At 44.0% G+C, this 21,785-nt stretch overlaps 1 protein-coding gene across 2 annotated transcripts in view; it reads right to left on the bottom strand.

Moving 5' to 3' along the window:
- Positions 1-6,670: 6,670 nt before the first annotated feature.
- Positions 6,671-21,785, bottom strand: part of NCK2 (NCK adaptor protein 2) — a 69,215-nt gene continuing 54,100 nt past the window's right edge. For both annotated transcript variants that reach the window (XM_008577369.1, XM_008577370.1), the window contains exon 4: positions 6,671-7,708. In XM_008577369.1, the coding sequence (XP_008575591.1) occupies positions 7,514-7,708 (195 nt within the window). In that variant the 3' untranslated portion in view covers positions 6,671-7,513. The remainder of the gene's footprint in view (positions 7,709-21,785) is intronic.

The raw sequence follows: 21,785 nt of genomic DNA, 5'->3' as shown, positions 1-21,785 counted from the left end.
AAAAAAAAAAAAAAAAAAAAAAAAAAAAAAAAAAAAGAGTTTAGTGTGGAGTTGCAGGTCAGAGGATGAAAAAATTCTGGAGGTGGGTGACGGCGACGATTACACAAAGTGTGAATGTACATAATGGCACTAAGCTGTACACTTAAAAGTAGTTAAGATGGGGCCGGCCCAGTGGCGCAAGTGCGCCACTTGGGAGTGCGGCGGCGCTCCCGCCGAGGGTTCGGATCCCACATACAGACTGGTTCCCACTCACTGGCTGAGCGAGGTGCGGGCGCAACACCGAGGGTTGCGATCCCATTGCCGGTCCAGTCCGGTACGGGCGCGACACTGAGGGTTGCGATCTGTTGCCGGACACGAAAAAAGACAAAAAGGAAAAAAAAAAAGTAGTTAAGATGGTAAGCTTTATGTTATGTATATTTTACCACAATTCTTTGAAAAGTCACAATAGGTCACAGAGCACATTTTGCGTCTGACTTAAAGGGGTTTTTCATAAATTCTGTGTAGATTTAGACAGATAAGGAATAACAGTTCTACTAAATGTGACCCCAGCTCAAAGATCCATTTAAATGGTGCTCATTTTCAGAAGACACATGGTCTTAATCAGAGATGGGGACACGGGAGCCTGATGGTCTGTCCCCTCTAAGACCTGCGTGCGTGCACACTCAGGGCAGATGAAAGTACCCCAGGGACCCAGAATACACACTCTTTTTAGCCAACACATGATCAAGTCGAGTCTTCCTTTCTAGTGTTTGAAGTGGGTTTGGGTTAACTCTAATAAGCTAGAGAGAAAGCTGTTATTTTACAGGTTCTCTTTTTTCTGTTGCTAATCAAAAAATATTTGTTAAGCACCTACCGTGTACAAGAAGCCAGTAGTAAGAACTTTGAGAAAAGTTTTAGGTTGAACCATGAAATTGCCAATATTCAACTGTTTTTGAATCCCCCAAAATGGCAATTTCCTACCTGAGTGTGTGGAACTGCAAAAACAGGCTCCAGTCGGAGGCCGAGGGAAGCTGAGCAGGGAGGGGACAGTAGTAGCGGTGTGTGGGTGGGCTGTCTGTTCCTGTCTCTAGTGACAGGAGGGAGCCCAGGAGCCCTCACACGCAGCCGCTAAGGGATGAGAGTAATGCAGAGAAGAAGGAGACCGTCTACGAAGGCTGTGCAGTTAAAAATTACTACTTAGTACAGCAGAATGCAATGAGAAAACAGACTAAATTCCTGGAGGCTGAGAATAGGAACTACATATTGGGGGCAGATGTGGACCTTATGAAGGCAGGAGGTGGTGGGGTTGGATGGGGGTCGGGGTGGGGTGCTAAATGAGGAAGAAAGGAGCAAATGGTGCAGGTGGGCTTCCAAACCAAGTGAGAAGGAGAGTCTTGGTATCATGGACAGCAGCAGGACTGGTTTGACTAAATGCCAAAAAATGGCAGAATGCCACATAGAATTTTGCAAGAAAAATGTGTGATGCGCGAACCACATCCAGCCATGCAAGCATTCTCTTCTAAGGGTAACATCGAGGCACGTTCAGAGACAAAAGGGCTGAGTGCCCTGCTCTCTTCTCTCTTGTTGACTCATCCAGTTCCATTAAACAAACATGTACCGAGCACCTACCAGGTGCCAAGCTCTGTTCTACTTAGGTTACGCCAGTTAACAAAACAAATATCCCTGCCCTGGCAACTTCATTCTAGTTGTGTGTGGGTTGACAGAGAACCAGTAATAATCATAGTAAATAAGAAAATTATCCAATATGTTACAAGTTGATAAGTATTATGGGGGAGAGGGGAATAAGAGCAGAAAAAGGTGGGCAGACAGCAGTCGGAGCAGGCTTCACTACAAGGCTCTCAAGAAATGTTCCTAGATGAACGTGATTGTGTATTCAGCATTCTGCAACGTTCTATCTGCTATTAATTGACTCATTACATTTTCAAATTTGGCAATCATATTAACAGGCATTTTGGGTGAAAATATTGAGTACAGATAAAATTATTTTCTAATGCCACCAGGAAACCAAGCAAAAACCAGAGCAGAAATCTTACTCCTAAGTATTTTTCTACAATCAGTACAACCAATTTGAGCATCTATTTATATTCAACCAATTTGGTCCATGCAATTTAAAATATATAAAACTTTTTTATAGGTATTTTTCATTCTGATAATTTACATCCACTATAGAAAACTTGGTATATATTAAAAAGTGTGAAGAAAATAAAAATATTTCTAATTCCTGCAAATGACTTCTAGATAGTTGTGTAACTATCCCTGCCTTGAACATATAAAAGCAGCTCTAAGGATTGACTACCACTGATAATCAAAGTACAGCACAATATGGGTGGACATTCCCAAAGCTGCATTCCAAAGGCACTTTTAGCAGAGACAGCACCCCTAACCCTCCAGCACTAAAGAAAACACTGTGGTGGACTAAACGTGACTTGGATGCTGTTTGGACATCTATGTCCTGGTTGGGCAAGCATTTTAGTTGGTTTCACTACTCCGATGTCACTCCCTCCTTACTGTATTATTCACTGCACGTCACGGCACTGAACGGGAACTCCTTAGCACTTACAGAAAGGAATACTGCTAGCAACTGGGTTCCACGTGTGACCAGAGGGAGTTTAGGCTGAAATCCCTGGAACAGTGTCTCGATGGTACTACACGCAGATGGGTCTGGAACTCGGATTGCTCTCTACTGGCTTCATTTAGGTTAAGACTTTGTCACATTAACCTATTTCTTTCATTAAGCTCATTTAACAAGTTGAACAAAAGTTCTAAGCATTTCATCTTATTATGTAAAGCAGTTTACCTTATTTAAATGTATAATAACATCTATCAACTGTAAGAGAATCCTTAAATGGCTGTATAAAAAATGCAGCTGTGCACCTGTGTTTTGGAGGCCATGGAAGCCCAGAGGCCCCAGAACGTGCAGGAGTTCATGCCGCTGGTGAAGCGCAGAGCCCTGGAGGATGCCAAGGTGGGCCGCTTCCATCACCATGAGAGCAGGACCTCTGCTTTGTACAAGTCCACTGACTTTGTGGACATGGAGCTTCCTCAGGCCATGACCTAATTCTGAAAGGCCACATGCCCTTGCCCGCCAGCAAGAGCTCGAGGACAAGGCCCTGGTGCTCTGATTTCTGACTTGGGCTACAGATTTTGGTCACCCAGCCAAGGGGATGGCCAAATGCCCGCCCCAGGGGAAGAGGTCACACATTTTCTAAAAGCTGTCAAAGGTGAGCTTTTATACCAGTTGTCTTCGGCACTAACCTAGTGTCAAACAGCAGAATCCTCCAAAGATAGAACATGGCAAGTCTTTCTAGTCAGCTATGCTGCAGGAAATGCAAATGGAGGTTAAGGCAAATAAGGACTGGTGAGAAAAGGAAAAAAAGAGCACTCCAGGCATTCAAGATCAGACACTTCTCCCTGTATGGTCTGATGAAAAGGACCCGCTGGAGAAGGCGCATGTTGAGAGCAGTGTGTGTACATAAGCACAGAGGTGGGAACAGGCGGACCCCCAAAGGTGTCAAGGAGACCAGAACCCTAGCCAAAATGCAGGCCTAAGCCACCCACATCAGAATCTCCGGGGAGCATGTTAAACAGGCAGGTGACTGTCCCTGCCCCTCCGAATGGGAATCTGAGTGGGTGAGGAATTCTGAGTGGAGGAGCAAATGTTCTAATGGCTGGAACTATAGCCTGTCCAGGGCTGGGTGAGCCGCGTTCTTAGAACAGCAGAACAGCAGCGGCAGCTCCTCAGAGCAGCGGGCGCACATCCACTGAAGACCCTTGGCCTGGGTCAACTTTTGCCCAGTACTCAACAGGCCATAGTGCTGTCAAACTCAGGCAGAGAATCTCGTATTTCACACCTACTCCCTCCCCACAAAGGAGAAAATAGTGCTGTTTCCTGTCCAAAAGAGGATCGTTTTTAGGGATATGAACTTGTCAAACCCTCAGGCAAGAAGGTGGTGCTGAGTATGGCCAAGTATGGCTTCTGGCCCTGAGCTTAATGAAAGACGGGCCACAGATGTTTGTTGAAACAACAGCTCTTCAAACACCTCAGGAGTCCAAGCTCTAAAACACAGGGGTGGACTGGCTCTAAGACTGCTAGCGAAAGACCACACGGAGGGTCTGATGGAAACAGCTCTTCGGTCCTCTGAGGAAGCCCACGGCACTGGAGATCTCAAGAGATGGGCATGTGTGCAAAGACAGCTGCGTGCTGTCTCGTATGCCTTACACAAACCCTTCTGCCAAGGCCACCCTGCGATGGGGACAGCAGACCCATCTCACTTGAGAGCAAACACGTCTGGAGAAGCTGGGTCATCTGCTTGAAACCCCAGGGCTAATAAGGACACCTGGCACTGCATCATGCTTGGCCTACAGCAGGTGTACCAGCCTCTGGATGAACCAGCGCTGCCTCCGGGAGAGCAGCCAGCTCCCTGAAATGACCCTGCTGATCACGCAATCACACGCCAACAATAAACCATGCTGGACCCGAGTGAGAAAAAGGCCCAAACCAGGCCGTTTATTGAAAAGTGATACCTTAAATAATACTTTCAAACTTTCCTATCCTTTCAGTTCTGAACTCTGGTGTTAAGAAATTATTTTGCCAGACTTGCATTGGGCAGCAAGAATGATAGAAAAGTTCATTACAAACCAGGTAGCACACAGAAACCAAAAGACAAATTGTACTGGCACTGAAAACATTTTGGTTGGAAATATCAGTTTCAGAAGTTATAAAGATTCTAATTAAAGATTTTAATTTGTGATGCACTTTGAGAAAAAAAGGTGACAGTTATAGTTCCCTAGAAACAACACTTCACGGCATTTGGCTGTAAGCTGCCTGTGAAGGGCTGGGTGGTTCCATGTACTGAACTTCTGTGGGATTCAGACGTGGCACAGTGTTTACATAAAATGAAGGCATATTTAAATGCGAAGAAGTGTGCAAAGTTGCCCAGCTATAGAATGACTAACCTTCACTGTCCTCTGCTGTCTGTTCAAAGAGGCAATGGAGTAGCAAAACAAGATTTGTCCAGGAGATCTCTGGGTTTGCAGGAAGGTTGGTGGCATTAGTGCCACCTGGCCAAAGCATCAGTTATCCACACCCCATGGGATCCTGCCTTGACCACCCACTCTCTCTATAGGCTCATCCTGGACTATCAATCCACCATCCACTGGTCCACCTGATGCCAGGACATCCTGGGTGCCGGTTCCTTAATAAAATACATGTTAACTGATGCTGATCTACTGCAGGCAGCCGGGAGACTCTCACAAGGCAGATGTGACACGAATGAAAAAACTATCAGTTACAACTACAATCCTTGAAGAAGCTCCTGAAGCCAAATGTGTGTCTGTCTTTCATCCTTTGATTGCTCGCTTCCTCACAAATTGCCACATGTAAGTCACAGTCCTTTGGCTGACCATGCACTCATTTTTTTAGAGGGACTCTAGCATAAGGTCAAAATGTAATGCACAACAGTGAATCTTAACAGTCTGCAGGAATTGTTTTTCCATGGATAAGGCACAGAACAGAGGTATTTTGTCTAGGGTAATGATCTGTCTCACTCACCTGAAACTCTATTCAGAGATGACTGGGTGCTGCCAACCTCAGGTACCAGATACCAAACCTCTAATTTATTACCATCAAAGGCAATGAAAAGATGCAATTAACTCACAGGAGACAGGAGCGGTACGCTAACTGCAAACTCTCACGAAACGCCTCACTCCTCTTGCATTCCCTCCTAGGCTGTGTGGGAAGGGCCCGGCCTGGGGCACACCCCTGGCTTGCATCCCCGCCATGCCCCGCGACGGCCCAGTGTCCTTGTGTGTTGACTTCGTACCTCGCTCTCTTCATCTGTAAGATGGGGATGAGAGCAGGACCCAGCTCACAGGGTGGAGGAGGAACAAATGGGGACCCTGTGCCTGGCCCTGAGGGTGCTCAATACGTACTGGCGATGGCTGGCCTCAGGGGCACAAAACCTGCACCACTGGGTTGCACTGCCCATGCCTGGCAGTGCCAGTGACCGACAATGCTGGCAGTGCCAGTGGGCACTTGCTGAGCAAAACAGCAGGGGAGAGGCACACAGACCACGAGAGCTCTGCTGACAGCGGTGCAGTAAAACATTTTTTAACAAATAATTTCCAGAGAGTAAAGTGAAGACCAAGCTTGAGATTCTGGGTTCTCTTGGAGTTTCACTAATTAAAAACTATTATTTCAATATACAAAACTGTGGGGGTAGGAAAAGAAAACACTCAATAAACATGTTAAACTCCTCCCTAAAAATGTTCCCCTTCAGCAAGGAGTGTTCAGTAAATGCTGCAGTAATGACTCTCCCTGACTCTGACTCTTTCCAGATAAATACACACAGAGTCTTGTCATAATACTTTTTTTTTTTATTACAATATCCAAAAAACTGGGTATGCAAGTTTAGGGGATCTCAAGACCCCTTCTTCAATCGTAGGAATGTGCCATCTCAAGACTGTATTTTTAAACTATAAAGAAGTTCAAATGTAAAGAAAAGAGAAAATGCAATTTCTTCATAAACATTCTGTGTCTCTCACTACCAATCACATATTCTTTTGTAAACCCTGAAAAATTTCCCTGTAAAGCAAATTATATATATATATATATATATATACACACATATACAGTATATATATATATATATATATATATACATATACTGTGTGTGTGTGTGTGTGTGTATAAAGTGTTGGCAGCCCCCCTTCCCCATAGATCAGCTCTTTTCCTTAATCATCTGCATTAGTGTCAACAAACGGCTACAGATACATATTACTTTGAGAATTAAATACATAATTGTGAAATTCAAACAAGCCGAAGGGCAAGAGGAAAAAGCACTATGTGGATGGCACATGTGGGGTAAATTACCAAAACGTCTGTCCTTCTGAGTCATGGTTCCCTCTTCTGCAGACTGACTTTCAAGGGAATTCTCTCTTTATTGCAAGCACAGCCCCAAGGCACTAGACAGTTTGCTCACTGCTGTCTCTCTGGTGGTTCCAGTATTGCTATCAGCATGGGCGCTCGCTCCCTGCAGAGTCTGGGAGCCACATCATGGCACAGGACAAGGAACAAGGGCCGCTGGGACCAGGGATACTGCATCTGCTGCCTGGCAGGCAGAGGAGCCCAGGGCTCCAGTGCATTCAGGCTGTGCTCAATGTCTTTCTAATGAGGATTCTGTTGGCATGAGCAATCTAAAGACACTCTCGCCGTTTCCAACGGAAAAGAAATATAGTGAACAAGCTCGCCCCTTTCTACCTCCCAGGCTGGAGGGTGGGGGCGGTGGGCTCAAGCGTGGGTGTGAGGCCTGGGATGGCAAACGGGAAACAAAGCGACAGAGTGAGCTGAACAGAAAGACAGACAAGGCAAAGGAAGCCAGAGGAAGCCGGTCAAGGCGAACCACCAGCAGACGGACCCTCCGCAGAGCAGGAAAACTGGCTGACCACTGGCCCTGGGGGTGAGTGTGGCACTGAGGGCCTGGAGCTGGCTGGGCACAGGGCCTGTGGGCCGCCATCACTGCAGGGCTCTGACGAGGTAGAGCTTCTCCCCGTGCTCACTGGTGAAGATGGGCGCCTTTTTGTAGTGTTCCACCAGCTCGTCCATGGTGTGGAATCGCCGCTGCCCAATGCAGTAGACATTGTCCACGAGCTGCACCTTGAAATGCTTGTTCTTCCCTGATGCTTTAAGAGATACGGAGAAGTCACTGGGCTGGGGAGGAAGCAGAACACGGGTTACATGTGGGTCACAGACAGGAGATGCCGGAAAACCCACAGTACTTCATGCTGTGGGACTCAATGATTTTGTGTACTATCATCCAAATCTTCCGTTTACCTAAATCCAAACCACCATGTGGCTCAAATGGTCAAGTCTCTGTTTTAATGTCTAGTAATGGCATCTAATACTCAGAATGACCTGAAGGCAGCCCAGGATCCTTACATTCTGAACCAAAGAAAAATTACCATTTTGCTTAGCACAGTTTTGGTGGTGCTAAATGCATTCTAGTTATTTGAAAAGTAGAAAGTCATTAAGGAATGTATGGCACCTATGTTAATCTGGATGCTCAAGAAACAAATTTTTCATTTCCCAAACTATTTTTTGATAGACTTGGAATTTACTAAAAGTGGTTTGCATGTAGGGAGCTGCTAGAAAATTTACTTCTTGTGACTTCTACCATTACTACAAATTAAGCCATCAAAAGTTTTCTAATACTAAGCTATTTAAAGATAAATAAGAGCAGGGGAAAATTCTGGTAGCGTTTTAAACACAGTTCATAATATCCCAGAGGGGGGTGTAGTATGTGTGGTTTGGGCACTGATTTTATTGAGAAATGTTTAAATTCTGTGATTAGTCAGTGCCTTACTTATATTTGAGTATATTTTAGAAATCCATCATTTTTTATTAAAATTAGTCTTTTATCTCATTTACTGAAAAACATGCAGGAAAGATATTGAAGGAGGAATGTTCTTTGTTAAAAAAAAAAAAAAAAGGCAGTATTAACTAATTCAACAAATAATTATTTACCGAACACTGACTGTAGGCCAGGCAGGCATGGCCTGGATGCGTGAGGATGGGGGGCAGGGGAGGTGGTGCTCGGGGTCAGGACAACCCTCTGAAGAAACCGGAGCTGACCCTGAGCTATGCGAGGCACCAGGCTGATGACAGAGTGCTCGAGAAATCAGGGACCTATTAAAAACAGAACTGCCATATGACCCAACAATCCCAGTACTGGGTATATACCCAAACGCCAGGAAAGGAAATCAGTATATGGAAATAGCTACAGTCCCATGTTTCCTGCAGCACTATTCACAATAGCCAAGAAATGGAATAAACCCAAGTGCCCAATGATGGATGAATGGATAAAGAAAATGTGGTACATACACACAATGGAATACTACTCATCCATAAAAAAGAATGAAATCCTGTCATTTGTGACAACACAGATGGACCTGGAGGACATCGTGTTAAATGAAATAAGTCAGGCACAGAAAGACAAATACTGCATGATCTCACTAACATGTAAAATCTAAAAAAAAGAGGGAGAGAAAGAAAGAGTTGATGTCACAGAAGCAGAGAGTAGAAGAGTGGTTACCAGAGACCGGGAAGGGGAGAGAGTGGGGTGGATGGGGAGAGGCTGGTCAGGGGTATGAAGTTACAGTTAGACAGGAGGAAAAAAGGTCAGGTGTTGTGTTCCACATGGGTATAAGTAAGGAGGCACTGCATATTACAAAACAGCTAGGAGAGGCTTTGAATGTACTCACAACGACACGATAAATGCATGAGGTGATGGAAATGCCGAATACCCTGATCTGATCATCACACAACATATATGTATTGAAACATCAAATTGCACCCCATAAATATGCACAATTGCAACGTGTCAATGAAAAAAACATTTAAAAAAATAAAGAAGAAGGGAGCAAGGACCCACCTCCCCGCAGCACTAAAGGGGCAGCATGGCTTAGGAGGAGAGGCAGGGGCCCTGGCCTTCCCCAGTGGCCTCAGAATAAAACCCATCTGCCCACCCAGCCCCTGCGTACAGTTCCAGTCCACAAGACTAAAATACGCCCCTCCCCCATCCCATTTCACTCCTGCTCATGTGGTTCTTGGGGCATCCTCTGTTCCACTCCTTGGTCACCCATTCCCTAACAGCTCGGCTCCAAGGATATATGGCCCTGGAGAAGCCTCCCCAGCCCCAAACTAGGGAAAATCTCTCCCTCCTCAGCCTGCTAGGTAGCATCCACCTTACAACCCACCTGCAGTAGGCCTAATGCAGTTACAGCAGAATTCCTAAACCAGCTTTTGGCTTTGGCTCTCTCAAGGCTGAGGATCCAGCAGCTCTGCCCTGCTCTGCATCCCTCCCCCAGCAGGACCTCCAAAAAATTCACAAGCATCCAGGCCATTGTTTCTTATACTGAGTTTACAAAAGCCCAAATAATAAATGTTTGATCTTGCAAAACAAGGAACCACTCCATCTACCCGAATGACAACGCAGGGGAACCCGTGTCTGAGAACATTTAAATTGCACAGGGCAGCTGGGCTCACCCACCAGCCACGGCTGTTAGCATAACATAATGAAAGGGACAATGGTACTTATAGTCTGTACGTATGTGTCCCTTGGCCCCAAACAGACCAAACAAGAACAAACCTGGCAGGGGAAAGCCCCAACTTATCTCCAAGCTAAACCCAGAGCCTGATGTCCTGGGTGAGTCCTAGCAGAGACCTGTCAGATTAGGCCTTCGGCTACATGCTATTTTCAGGATCACGGCCACGAGAGGCCGGGAGGGTAGTGGGAGACACAGAACTCCACAATTATTTCAGTGGATCATGGAACCCTGCTGCCAGAGATGGTGATATCAACCAGCCCTACCAACATGATACTCTGAATAGTACAAAATGACATTCAAGGGAACCGTGTGATGGCACAATTCTCAAGTCATTACTACTTTTGCAGGACTGAACAAGAAGACGAGTGGAAGCAGGCCTCTGCGTTCTCGGTGTTACCATCCAAGCTAGTGGCCACGTGTGATTCTGGAAGGAAGACAAACGAAAACAGGTACTGCCCGACAGGGATACCACATACAAGCCAGGCTGGGGCCTCGGGTTCACTGTCACCGCCCCGATGCTTAGTGCTAACAGATTAGGAGAGCCACGTGGCCAACCACACAGCACTTGTGCACACCACAACAGACGAGGGCACTTCCAAAACGTCATGAAAAAACAGAACTGAAAGATAATACAAATCTTTCCGTGAACTTCTTGAAGTGTAAACCGCTACTACGGGTTGTAAATCGCTCAGCCCCCTCCTGATGGCTTCAGGTTTTCCTTAAGGCAATGTTTATTTTCGTTTCAAGTTCCTCGCTCTAAATAATAAGGATGTATACTTGGTGCTAGAAGTCAGGCCTTTAGGAAGAGACGGAGGGCCATCCCACTCCTACAGATGACAGTGACCCAGGCACTGCGCTGGTTTTACAGCTACTTTCATCAGCTCTCTGATAGAGTGGCATCGTTTCTAGGGCAGTGGTATGGGAGTGAGTCGTAGTAAATACATGTATGCCCGATTTTAATTAAGCCAAATGATCAACAGGTTACTTTCTGAATAGGGAAATTTGCATTTCACTTAAGCTCTTTAATTTCCCATCAAGGTGTGTGCATGCTTGTGTGCATTATAGCAGTAAAACGGACACAGCAGAAAGGGTAATTTTCAGTTTCGTGGGCTCCTGAGCAGAAAACTTAACATTAAGGACAGAGAACCTACTTATGCCAAACAGGAGTGCTGAAAATTTGGGAGTGTTCTTCACTCACATTGAGTAGACTCCCCACAGGAAATCGGAAAATGAGCAATCTATACACTGACATGGTTACGTGTCATCCTGAATGCCTCCACATGAGATGTGAAGATGAAGCAGGCCAGGATTCCCGTGTGTGCTCCCAAGGCCAGTGGCAGCAGCAGTGGCAGCAGCCAGGGCCTTGCAGGAACAGCAAGCTCTACGGTGGGTTCAGCCGCCTGGGTCAACCTCTGCAATCTGTGTCTCAATGAGCCCTCCCGGGGGATCCTCATGCAGTTTGAGAACTGAAATAAAATTTAAGCCAACCACCAGTGGTTTTGGAGCCACCTGAGAAAACTGCGAATGTGGTTTAGGTGAAAGTGTCCCATGATGGAGGGAGTTCCATGCCACCTCCCCGTCTGTGGCACCTTTCTGGTCCTGTCCTGGGAGTCTGCCTCTGCTCCAGACATTCCTGCGGGGAATCTCCCCTGATGGGATGGCTGGGGCACCACTGGAGAGCGCAGGCACAGGGAACAATCCCGTGAAGGCACCACCACCTGTTCTCTTGTGCGGTGGTCCTCCACACCCGGCTCTGTGACACAGACCTAGGGGATCAGATGAAAAGGGCCATGCCATGCTCCCCACTCAACAAGTAGTAGTGCAACGGTATGACAGAGTCCTCTAATTTAAGCTTGTCACGTCCTTGAGACGTGAGTCCAGGCACTGGTGAGAGTGCAGAATCTGAACGCTGTGCTAGGGCGGGGGCTGCTTGTGTCCCCATAGGGTGGCAGCTGGCTCCCCCAGATGAATGGCCGGAGAGAAGCATTGGAAGTGAGTGGCTGAACACAGCCATGCACCGGGCAGGGGACCCGGCTCCACCCTCCAAAGGGAGGAGGCGCTGAAGAATCTGCGGACTTCTTTTTAAGCCGTCGCAGCTGTCACACCTGATAAAACTTTCTTGGGCTGGACAAAACTCTAGCTAGATGCAGCCATGTACTTTCTTCTCAGGTTGAAACACCAGCTTTCTACCTGCCCTTCGATTCCTACCTCTATGCTTCTGCCCCACTGTCCAAATGTTCCTGCCTTTCCTTTTCCAAACACCTCCCTTGCCGACCACGGGGCCAACTCTTCAAATTTCTTAACGTTAGACCCCTTATTGTTGTCTTCTTTTCCATTTCTTGTAAAGAATGATTTAATTTTTCTCAGTTTTTGAAACGGAGGTCCTGAGAATCAACAATTAGCACAGCCCGTTCATTCCAGTCCAGTCTTCTTCTTACAAAGTTACTCCCAAGTACAATATGAAGACAACTTAACAGATGGTAAGAAACCAACCTCTCTCAGGGCCATTATCATTTTCTGTTTAGGCCTTCAGCCCCCTATTTGAATGTAATCCCTCTAACCGCAAGAACTTAACACCACATCCCCACACTGGGCTCAGCGTATCTGGTGTTCACTAAACACAGGGACTCACTGATTTCCCATTCTGGCCACCTCTTCCACTATCCGTTCCTTTAGGTAATTCTTACACCTCATCTCTCTGCAACTTCTGCTCACAACTAGTAAATCCTTCTAGAAAAGAGCACCAGAGAACATGTTCCTTGATACTCTTCCTACAGATCAACTTGTTTCTGCAGCTCATTTCCAGTTCCACCCACTTGATCCACTGCCTCAAACACTGCTTTCAAGCACCTTCGCATTTTTATAAAGCAGATGCCTTGATCAGACACTTCTCTCCACTCAAGATTTAATCACTATTTTCTCATTGAGGGAAAAAATGGATGCCAAGAACAGTCTTTAATATCCTTTTTTTCTTCCTTCATCCCCCAAAGCTTTGGTGTTAATGTGATTTTCTTCTGAGCACAGTGGCCATGAGGAAATAAGAGGGGAGGGAGGGACCTTGCTCCCAGCCATGCCTGATCCTTTAATAACCTTAAAACTTATCTTTCACTTTGTACTTCATGAAAAGATGAGAGTAAAAACGCCCATCGTGTGACTCCCCAGGCCTCCCCTGTGGGTTGTGGATCCATCTCTGGTCATGCTGAAGTCTCCCAGCATCAGCAACCTGCACACACACTTGGCGCCCCCTCCACCCCCAGAGAGAGGTCACCTTGTTGGTCTCTTATCAAATGGTGTATCTTTCTTTCCTTTTAGTTTGGTAAATGGATAGTTTTCTCTCTTTATTTCTTTACAGTAGGCACCGTTTTTTGTTCAGAGAAGTGGTTCATTTATCAAAAAGTCTGAGAACCAATGTGTTAGAGGCAAATTGTGTTCCTCTGATTAACATTCTGCTTTTATCTCAGAAAAAAAAAAAAAAAAAACACCTTTCAGTTTTATCATTCTATTAGGTCACCCTCCCTAGTTGTCTATATAGCCTTTTAAAATCAAAATGATGTGGAAATGGAAAATGGTATGGAGCTTCCTCAAACAATTAAAGATACATCTACCATATGACCCAGCTATCCCACTGCTGGGAATATACCCAGAGGAATGGAAATCATCATTTCAAAGGGATACCTACACTCCCATGTTTACTGCAGCTTTATTTACAACAGCCAAGAATTGGAACCAACCTAAATGTCCATCATCGGATGAGTGGATAAGGAAAATGTGGTATATCTACACAATGGAATACTACTCTGCTATAAAAAAAGAACAAAATACTACCATTCGCAGCAATATGGATGGACCTAGAGAAAAATTATATTAAGTGAAATACGCCAGGCACAGAAAGAGAAATACTGCACGTTCTCACTTATTTGTGGGAGCTAATAAAAATAAGTAAATATACAAATGAACGGGGGTGGGGGAGAGAAGACACAACAATTACAACAATTCCTTGATTTTGTTAAGTGAATAGATATGTTGATGGGGGGAGGAGGGAAAGTGAGGGAGGAAAAGGAGGAATTGGTAAAATGACATGAAAATCAACTATATTGTATATTGATAAAATAATTAAAAAATAAATTTAAAAAAATTTTTTTAAATAAAATAAAAATCAACTCTGGCTACACACATGCCACTGGCTGTCGACTGATATTCTCTTTGCTTTGACATCAGATTATCCTTTCCTCACCCCCTGTGTGGCCAGCCTCACCAGCATCTTCTGCTTTCCTGTAAATGTGTCTCTGAAATATTCACTCCACAGGCCTAAAGCCAACCCACACATGACATGATCAAATATTCACCTCACTAGCTTTTGAAATAAACTTACTTATTTACATGAATAAAGAAAAATCCATCATCAGCTACAGAACAGCCCTCAAAGTCCCGTCTGTCCAATCTTTAAACAAATGGAGTTTTTACTGTCCATTTTCAAGTTAGCATGTGTGCATGTGTTTCTCTCTCCCTGTCCCCCAACTATATTTCCTAAAGTTAAATGTAAATACCTCAATGTAGAAATCTTTAGACTATTGTCCTTGTCACTCTGTGTCTCTTTGCAATAACATACCTGGTGTGACCAAATGATAATCAATATTTTAAGTTAGAATTTTACCATATAACCCAATGGTATTCAAAACAGTTTGAACCAAGTTGACATTCTGCAGTCAGTGGTTCTCAAATGTGAGCATCAGAACTCCTCACAGGGCTGTTCAGACCGTGGTTGCAGGGCCCCACCCCAGAGATTGCAGTTCAGCAGGCTGGGAGGGGCCTGGCAATCTGCATCCTAGCGAGATCCCTGGGGATGCTTCTGCTGCTGGTCTGGGAACCACACTTTGAGAACTACTGCCCTGAGGCTGGGGAAAATTTTCCATGGGTGTTTCCCATTTGTTTGTGGAATCACCTCTGCTTGACTCTGCTGTAATTGCACGACTACAATGTAGTTGGGATTTTTAAAATGGTGAAACAGAACACAGTAAGCAGGAAGGGAGAGCAGAGCAGTTTGCGTGCCATTCCACTGTTAGGTACTACACACCGGCCTAACTTCTGATGAACTGCTTTCTGCTGACAAACTCCACTGGGGTCTGAAACTCTCTTTTATTACTCAATGCTGCTCTTGTTAAGCTATAAAGCCCATGTTAAGGAAATGCTTAGTAACAGTGTCATGAGAAACATCCCAGATAAATGAAAGACTCCAAAGAGAAACACAACTCAAAAAGTGAGGAGCACGCCTGCTAAATGAAGACAAGCAAAAAGCAAGGCTGAGATTAAAAGGTCATGAGCTGTTGCAAATCAAAACCACAATGAGATGCCACTACTTGCCCAACCAAATGGCTATTTTTATACATGCACACACAAGAGGGTACTTCAAAAAGTTCATGAAAAGGTTTATATCATCTTTTATTTCTATTTTACACAAACTTTTTGTATTTATATCTATATACACACACACACACACACACACACACACACATACACATGTATAGAACAAGATATGTTGGCAACAGTGTGGAGAAACTGGAGCCTTTGTGCACTGCTGGTGAGGGTATAAAATGGTTCAGCTGCTGTGAAAAACAGCAAGCTCCTTAAAGAATTAAACACTGAATTCCCATTTCATCCAGCAATTCCACTTCTGGGTATATACACAAAAGAACTAAAAGCAGGGAATTGAAGAGATCCCATGCTGACAGCAGCACTATTCACAATACCTAAAAGGGGGAAGCAACCCAAGCATCCACTGATGGATGAATGGATAAAGAAAATGTGGTGTATATGTACAACGGAATATTGTTCGGCCTTAAAAAGGAAGTTCTGACACAGGCTGCAACATGGGTGAACCTTGAGGTCATCATGCTAAGTAAAGTAAGCCAGTCACAAAAAGGCAAATACTGCATAATTCCACTTATATGAGGTCCCTAGAGTAGTCCGACTTTTACAGAGAGCACATGGAACAGCGGTTGCCGGTGCTGGGGGAGCCAGATGAGGAGCCAGAGTTTACTGGGTACAGAATTGTACTTTGAGAAGGTGAAGAGTTCTGGAGGTGGATGGTGATGATGGCTGCACAGCAATGTGTGTGTACTTAATTCCACTGGACTATACACTTAGAAATAGTTAAAATGGTAAATTTTATATTATCTTTATTTTGCCAAAATAATTTTTTTTAAATGGTTTTGTGCTGGTCTAAAAAGATTTGTGAAATTCTGGTGAAAACATCAGGGAATCCTAGCATTGTGAGGGTGAGGACATTGTGCTCTTCCTGCCACAGAAGCCACCAGCAGTGGCAAGGCAGGCGCAGTCTAGGGTAGAGGGGATGCTGAAGGAGGGGGAGGGACAGAGCTCTGCTGCGGTGCCCCCTGGTGAGGGCCCAGCAGTGGTGCAAAAGAGCTCTTGTCTTCAGATCACCTGTGGTACTTGGTGACCATTTTTGGCTCTTCTTGGGGGCCACTGGATAGCTGGAGAAGTGGCCCCAGGCAACAATGCTCCCTGAACTTTCCGAACATTAAGACTGGCAGATGCATAACATTCTTCTATGAACTACTTCTCCCCCTTCTCCACCTTTCAAAAATGCTACAATGATACCGATGGGATCTAACTGGTATACACACCAGCCTCTTTGAAGATAGTGATATTAGTAAGATACTTTAGAAGCCATCGTTGTTGGGTACTTTCCTACCATACATCTTGAGACTAAAACGTAAACATTTCTTGTGGAATTTCTCCTGCAAACTGCAAAGGAGGTGTTTTAAAAGGCCACCTGGGAAAGCCCCTCTAGTGGGGGCGGGGTGGGGGGGCACAGATCCTCTGTTTAAGGAGAAGAGATGTGTGCATGCCTGCATGCAGGAAAGAAATGCTTCCCGGAGTGCTACCCAGAGCCACATTTACATGTTCTCCACCTGCCCACGGTGGCCCTCTTGAAGGCTGAAACGGAGGCGGTGCTTTCCCTTAACCACCTGATAACCCACCACTCACTTTACTCATGTCCACAGCAGGAAAAACCTGAGGGCTGGGCCAGCTGTGCCTGCTGGGGCCCCTGCAGCTCCTCTTGCCCCCACTCGGTATCTGCGTTTCTGTGTGCGTATGCGTGTGTGTGTGTGTGTGTGTGTGTGTGTGTGTGTGTGCTGTTAAAAGAAAAAGCACAGTTCAGAGAAACTGGTGATTTCTATGATTTAATCTCATTGCTAATTTAAGTGGTGTGATCCTCAGATTGCTAAAGAGCTATATCTCACTTATACCTCTTGAGTAAACCAAAGAGAAGTCTCAATCTATAAGACAAACATAGTCACATTTCTTCCTGCAGCCACAGCTACAACCTTGCCCCCAGGCTGCAATGACAGGGGCTGCAGCAGGAGCTCACAGGCGCAGTACTCCCTCCTGCAGAGCACCCCCGCCCACAGAGCACACACGTGACCAGGCCCGCACAGCCCCAGCCTTCAGTGAAGGATTCGGAGCCACGGTCCGCAAGAACTGTTGAAGGGCACAGTGGTCAGGTTTGCTGTTGACTGCAGAGAAGAACTAGCTTTTGATAAGACTCCTGTGTTCACAGATCGCAGTAAAGGTGTGTTGTTTGTTTGCTTGCTTTAAAGTAAGGAGCGAGCCAGGGCTGACAAGGCCGGGTTTCTGAGGGCTCCAGACCCAAGTGGGAATTGGGCAAGTGAGTGAAGTGAGGAGAACTAAACTAGAAAGAGGCCATGCTACACGGTCCTGCGGAACCTTCCATTTTTAAGAACAAATTATGTTTAAAGTTAGAAATGTTACAGAAATCCTGGCTTTCAAACTTCCATTGGGTACTGGCCAAAAAGGATGACAACTAAAAATAACTTAACTTTGAAACTGGAGAGATGCCTACAGGCACTGCGCATGGTAGCCTGTGCTTTTCTCTCACCTTAGCCCGCTACGCTACGGGGAAACACCTGGAGATCTCAGTGCCAGCCCCACAGGCGGAAGACAACCAGGCACCTCTCTAAGAAGTCCACTGAGGCTCCTCACCCCTGAGCTGACCTGAAGCAGTTCACACGTTGCTCTGACAACTTAACTCTCTCCAGTTCTCCGGCAGAAACACAAAGCCAATACAGCTAGTTTATTTTCAAACTGTCAATAGTAAAAAAAAAAAAAGAAAGAAAGAAAGAAGAAAGGAAAGAAAGGAAAGAAAGGAAAGAAAGGAAAGAAAGGAAAGAAAGGAAAGAAAGGAAAGAAAGGAAAGAAAGGAAAGAAAGGAAAGAAAGGAAAGAAAGGAAAGAAAGGAAAGAAAGGAAAGAAAGGAAAGAAAGGAAAGAAAGGAAAGAAAGGAAAGAAAGGAAAGAAAGGAAAGAAAGGAAAGAAAGGAAAGAAAGGAAAGAAAGGAAAGAAAGGAAAGAAAGGAAAGAAAGGAAAGAAAGGAAAGAAAGGAAAGAAAGGAAAGAAAGGAAAGAAAGGAAAGAAAGGAAAGAAAGAAAGAAAGAAAGAAAGAAAGAAAGAAAGAAAGAAAGAAAGAAAGAAAGAAAGAAAGAAAAGAAAAGAAAAGCAGAAAAACACTTCGAGAGATGACTTCTACTCCACAAAAGCTAATAACAGTTCTACATAAAATTAAACTTTACGAAAAGGTTTTTTTTTTTTTTAAACCTATAAGCATTTTTATAATTCTTAGAAATGTAGTATTATACAGAAAGGTGTTTTAGTAACTGCTGTAATACATAAAGCCACCAAGAATGCATAACAGAGACCAGGGGTTTTCAAAGTGTGGTCCCCAGCCCAGCAGCAGCAACATCATCAAGGAAGGTACTAGAAATGTTAATTCTTGGGCCCTAGATCTCCTGAACCAGGAAGGCTGCAGGAGGGACCCAGCAATTGCTGTTTTAACAAGCCCTAGAGGGGGTTTTGATACACACTATGGTTTGAGAATCACCATTTAGAGAGATGGGTTGATGAAATTGCCTGAAAGCAGAGTTTTGTTAGAAATTACGATTTCTATAAGAAATATTACAATTTTAAAAATATAGCAAGGAACTCTTCTAATTCTTTTATTTCCTGGACAAATAATTTTAATAGATCAAAAAACGAAAAAGAAGAAACATCCATCAACTTTTAGTGTGGACAGTATGTGCATTAAATTATCTTTAGCAAGATAGTTTTTCTCTATTGGAAACAATTGTATCATAAGACCAAAAAAAAAAAAAAAAAAAAAAAAAACCAGTATCTAAATACCACTGTGGGCCATAATACATATGAATGAGAGAAAATGTGATCTTGGGATCTAAAGTCTTACAGAGGAAAACGGTCTCCTCAGCCTTAGGCTGACACTAGCCAGTGTATCACGATGGCTGGCTCTGCACCTTTTCAGTCTCATCCTAGTTGTGACCTGTCACTTTCTGAACCTTTACAAGGATGGGGGTTGTAGCAATTAAGAAAATAAAATGCTGACATCTTGCACAGCTCACCAGAAATCTAGTTACAGGTTACTGCCACAGGTTGTTTACGAGCATTCCTTAATCCTAAATCCAAAATACAAAATTTTTTGAGCATTCATGCTGTGGATTGATGTCCCCCCCAAACTTAGTCTCCACTACAACAGTGTAAAGAGGGTGGGAAATCCTATTATGGTAATTGAAAGGTGGGGCCTTGAAGAGGTGATTGGATTGTAGGACCGTGCAGTAGTGAATGGACTAATAATGGTGTCACGGTGTGGCTCTGAGAGCTTTAAAAGGAGAACTTGTGAGAGTCTCTCTCTGCTCCCATTTCAAAATGTGATACCCTGTGTCACTGAAGCCACCACCAAGGAAAACCCTCACCAGATGTGTTCCCTGGACTTTGGACTTCCCAGGCTCTGAAACTATAAGCAGTAAATTTCATTTCCTTACAAAGTATCCAGGTATTTTGTTATAAGCAACAGAAATGGACCAATACAGCCAACATGATGCTCAAAGGAAATAAACATCAGAGCATTTTGGATTTCAGATTTTGAATTTCTGAATTAGGCATGCCCAACTGGTAAATATAATGCACATATTCCAAAATCCAAAATCCGAAACACTTCTGGTCCCAAGCATGTCAGATAAGGGATACTCAACCTGCAATTGTAAGTATGGCTTTCTAACCATGTCCACAGAATCAATGTAGACAGAATAAAATACATGAGGATTTATGATGAGGATACAAAGGGCAGCAGGACTTCTGCATTTTCGAGATATAAGGAGGTACGGTTGACTGGAGGTATGATAATTAAGTATGGAGAATAAGAAACAATATTATGTCACCTTTAGCTACTAACGACAAATGACCGTAAAGATAAGAAGACGGAAGAACAAACAGCAGGTATTGGGGTACAGGACGAGAAAGAGAGCCCAGCTTTTTTTTTGTTCGTTCATTCATCAATTAACCCAACATACATCCAACAGACACTTCTGAAATATCAAGCACTTCACTGACAACTGGATAGCACAGGATGTGGCAATGTTTTTGTTTGTTTTTCTTGAAATATGCACCTCTCCCACCCCAAGCAAAGACTTTGTAGGTATATTTTTATGCTTCAAAACAGAAAAATAGTGAACATTTTTACATGAAAAATGTGGTCAAGGATTTAATGATGATTGCATGTGTGTTATAACAACAGTTAAATTTATTGGGCATTTACTGTATGTTTTGTAGGCTCAGGAAGAAACTTATGCTTCTTAGAAAGAGCTACAATGTACACTGCTTATTTTGACACACCATTCTAGAATGGTATATATCTGCTCAATCTTCAATAAGGCACCTTATAATTAAATTTATGTGTTCCAAAGAATTATAGTCTTGACAGTTTAATAAAGAGGACATCTTATAGTGAATATAGTTTCTATTTTAGTGATGCATTGCTTGTTAGGTATATTTTTGTTTTACCTGGTTTTATGCTCCAAGTATGATGTATTTATCCTATATTCCCAAATTTTCTGTCACGATCTGTCAGGGGTCTGAAATTTTACTTTACTTGCACAATGACAAGTTAACCTGTTACAGTTTTATAGAGGCTGGCAGAAGACACAAGACTCCTGTGCCAGAGACAAAGGACACTTTACTATATACGGCAGTAGCACTTTTCCTTAGTTTTTTACCTAATGTCTTTTTTCTGTTCCAGGGTCTCATCCAGGAACAGATGGCTCCTTTAGACTGCAAAGGTTTAATCGTCATGTCTCCTTAGGCTCCTTTTAGATTGCAAAGGTTTATTTGTTAAATGTTTTCAATCTATCTCTATTTTACTTCCATCTTAAAGAATTGTGTGTGTGCATATGTTTTTATTCAAAAATGTTAATTTTCTTTTTCAAAGAAAAGAAAAATATGGTCAAGCAGAAGTTTAGCTCATTTTTATCAGAATCACTCAGGAAATTTAAAAAACTGATACACATCTTGCAGATGCACTCCAAAAAAACTGCTGTGCCTACTCAGAAGTCAGGCTTCCTGTGGTAACCTTGATCAAAGGAAAGACCAGGCCCAAAGACTGTAAGAAAAGAAAAGGAAATTGAATGAAGATGCCTGCCTCTGAGTCCTGCAGGAAGGCAGTACCCCTTGGAAACCGTTTCATACAGGCACGTTCAATAATGTCAGATTGTGAACCCGAGGGATCTCAGTGGCTGGAGGTGGATGTGAAAGCCAGACTCTACTCTGAGAAATGCCAAAATGAACAGGAAAAGACG

This window comes from Galeopterus variegatus, unplaced genomic scaffold (assembly GCF_000696425.1).
Source record: "Galeopterus variegatus unplaced genomic scaffold, G_variegatus-3.0.2 Scaffold1499, whole genome shotgun sequence".
Classification (NCBI taxonomy): Eukaryota; Metazoa; Chordata; class Mammalia; order Dermoptera; family Cynocephalidae; genus Galeopterus; species Galeopterus variegatus.
The sequence above is the reverse complement of the archived record's forward strand: the minus strand, read 5'-3'. Positions and strand labels throughout refer to the sequence as shown.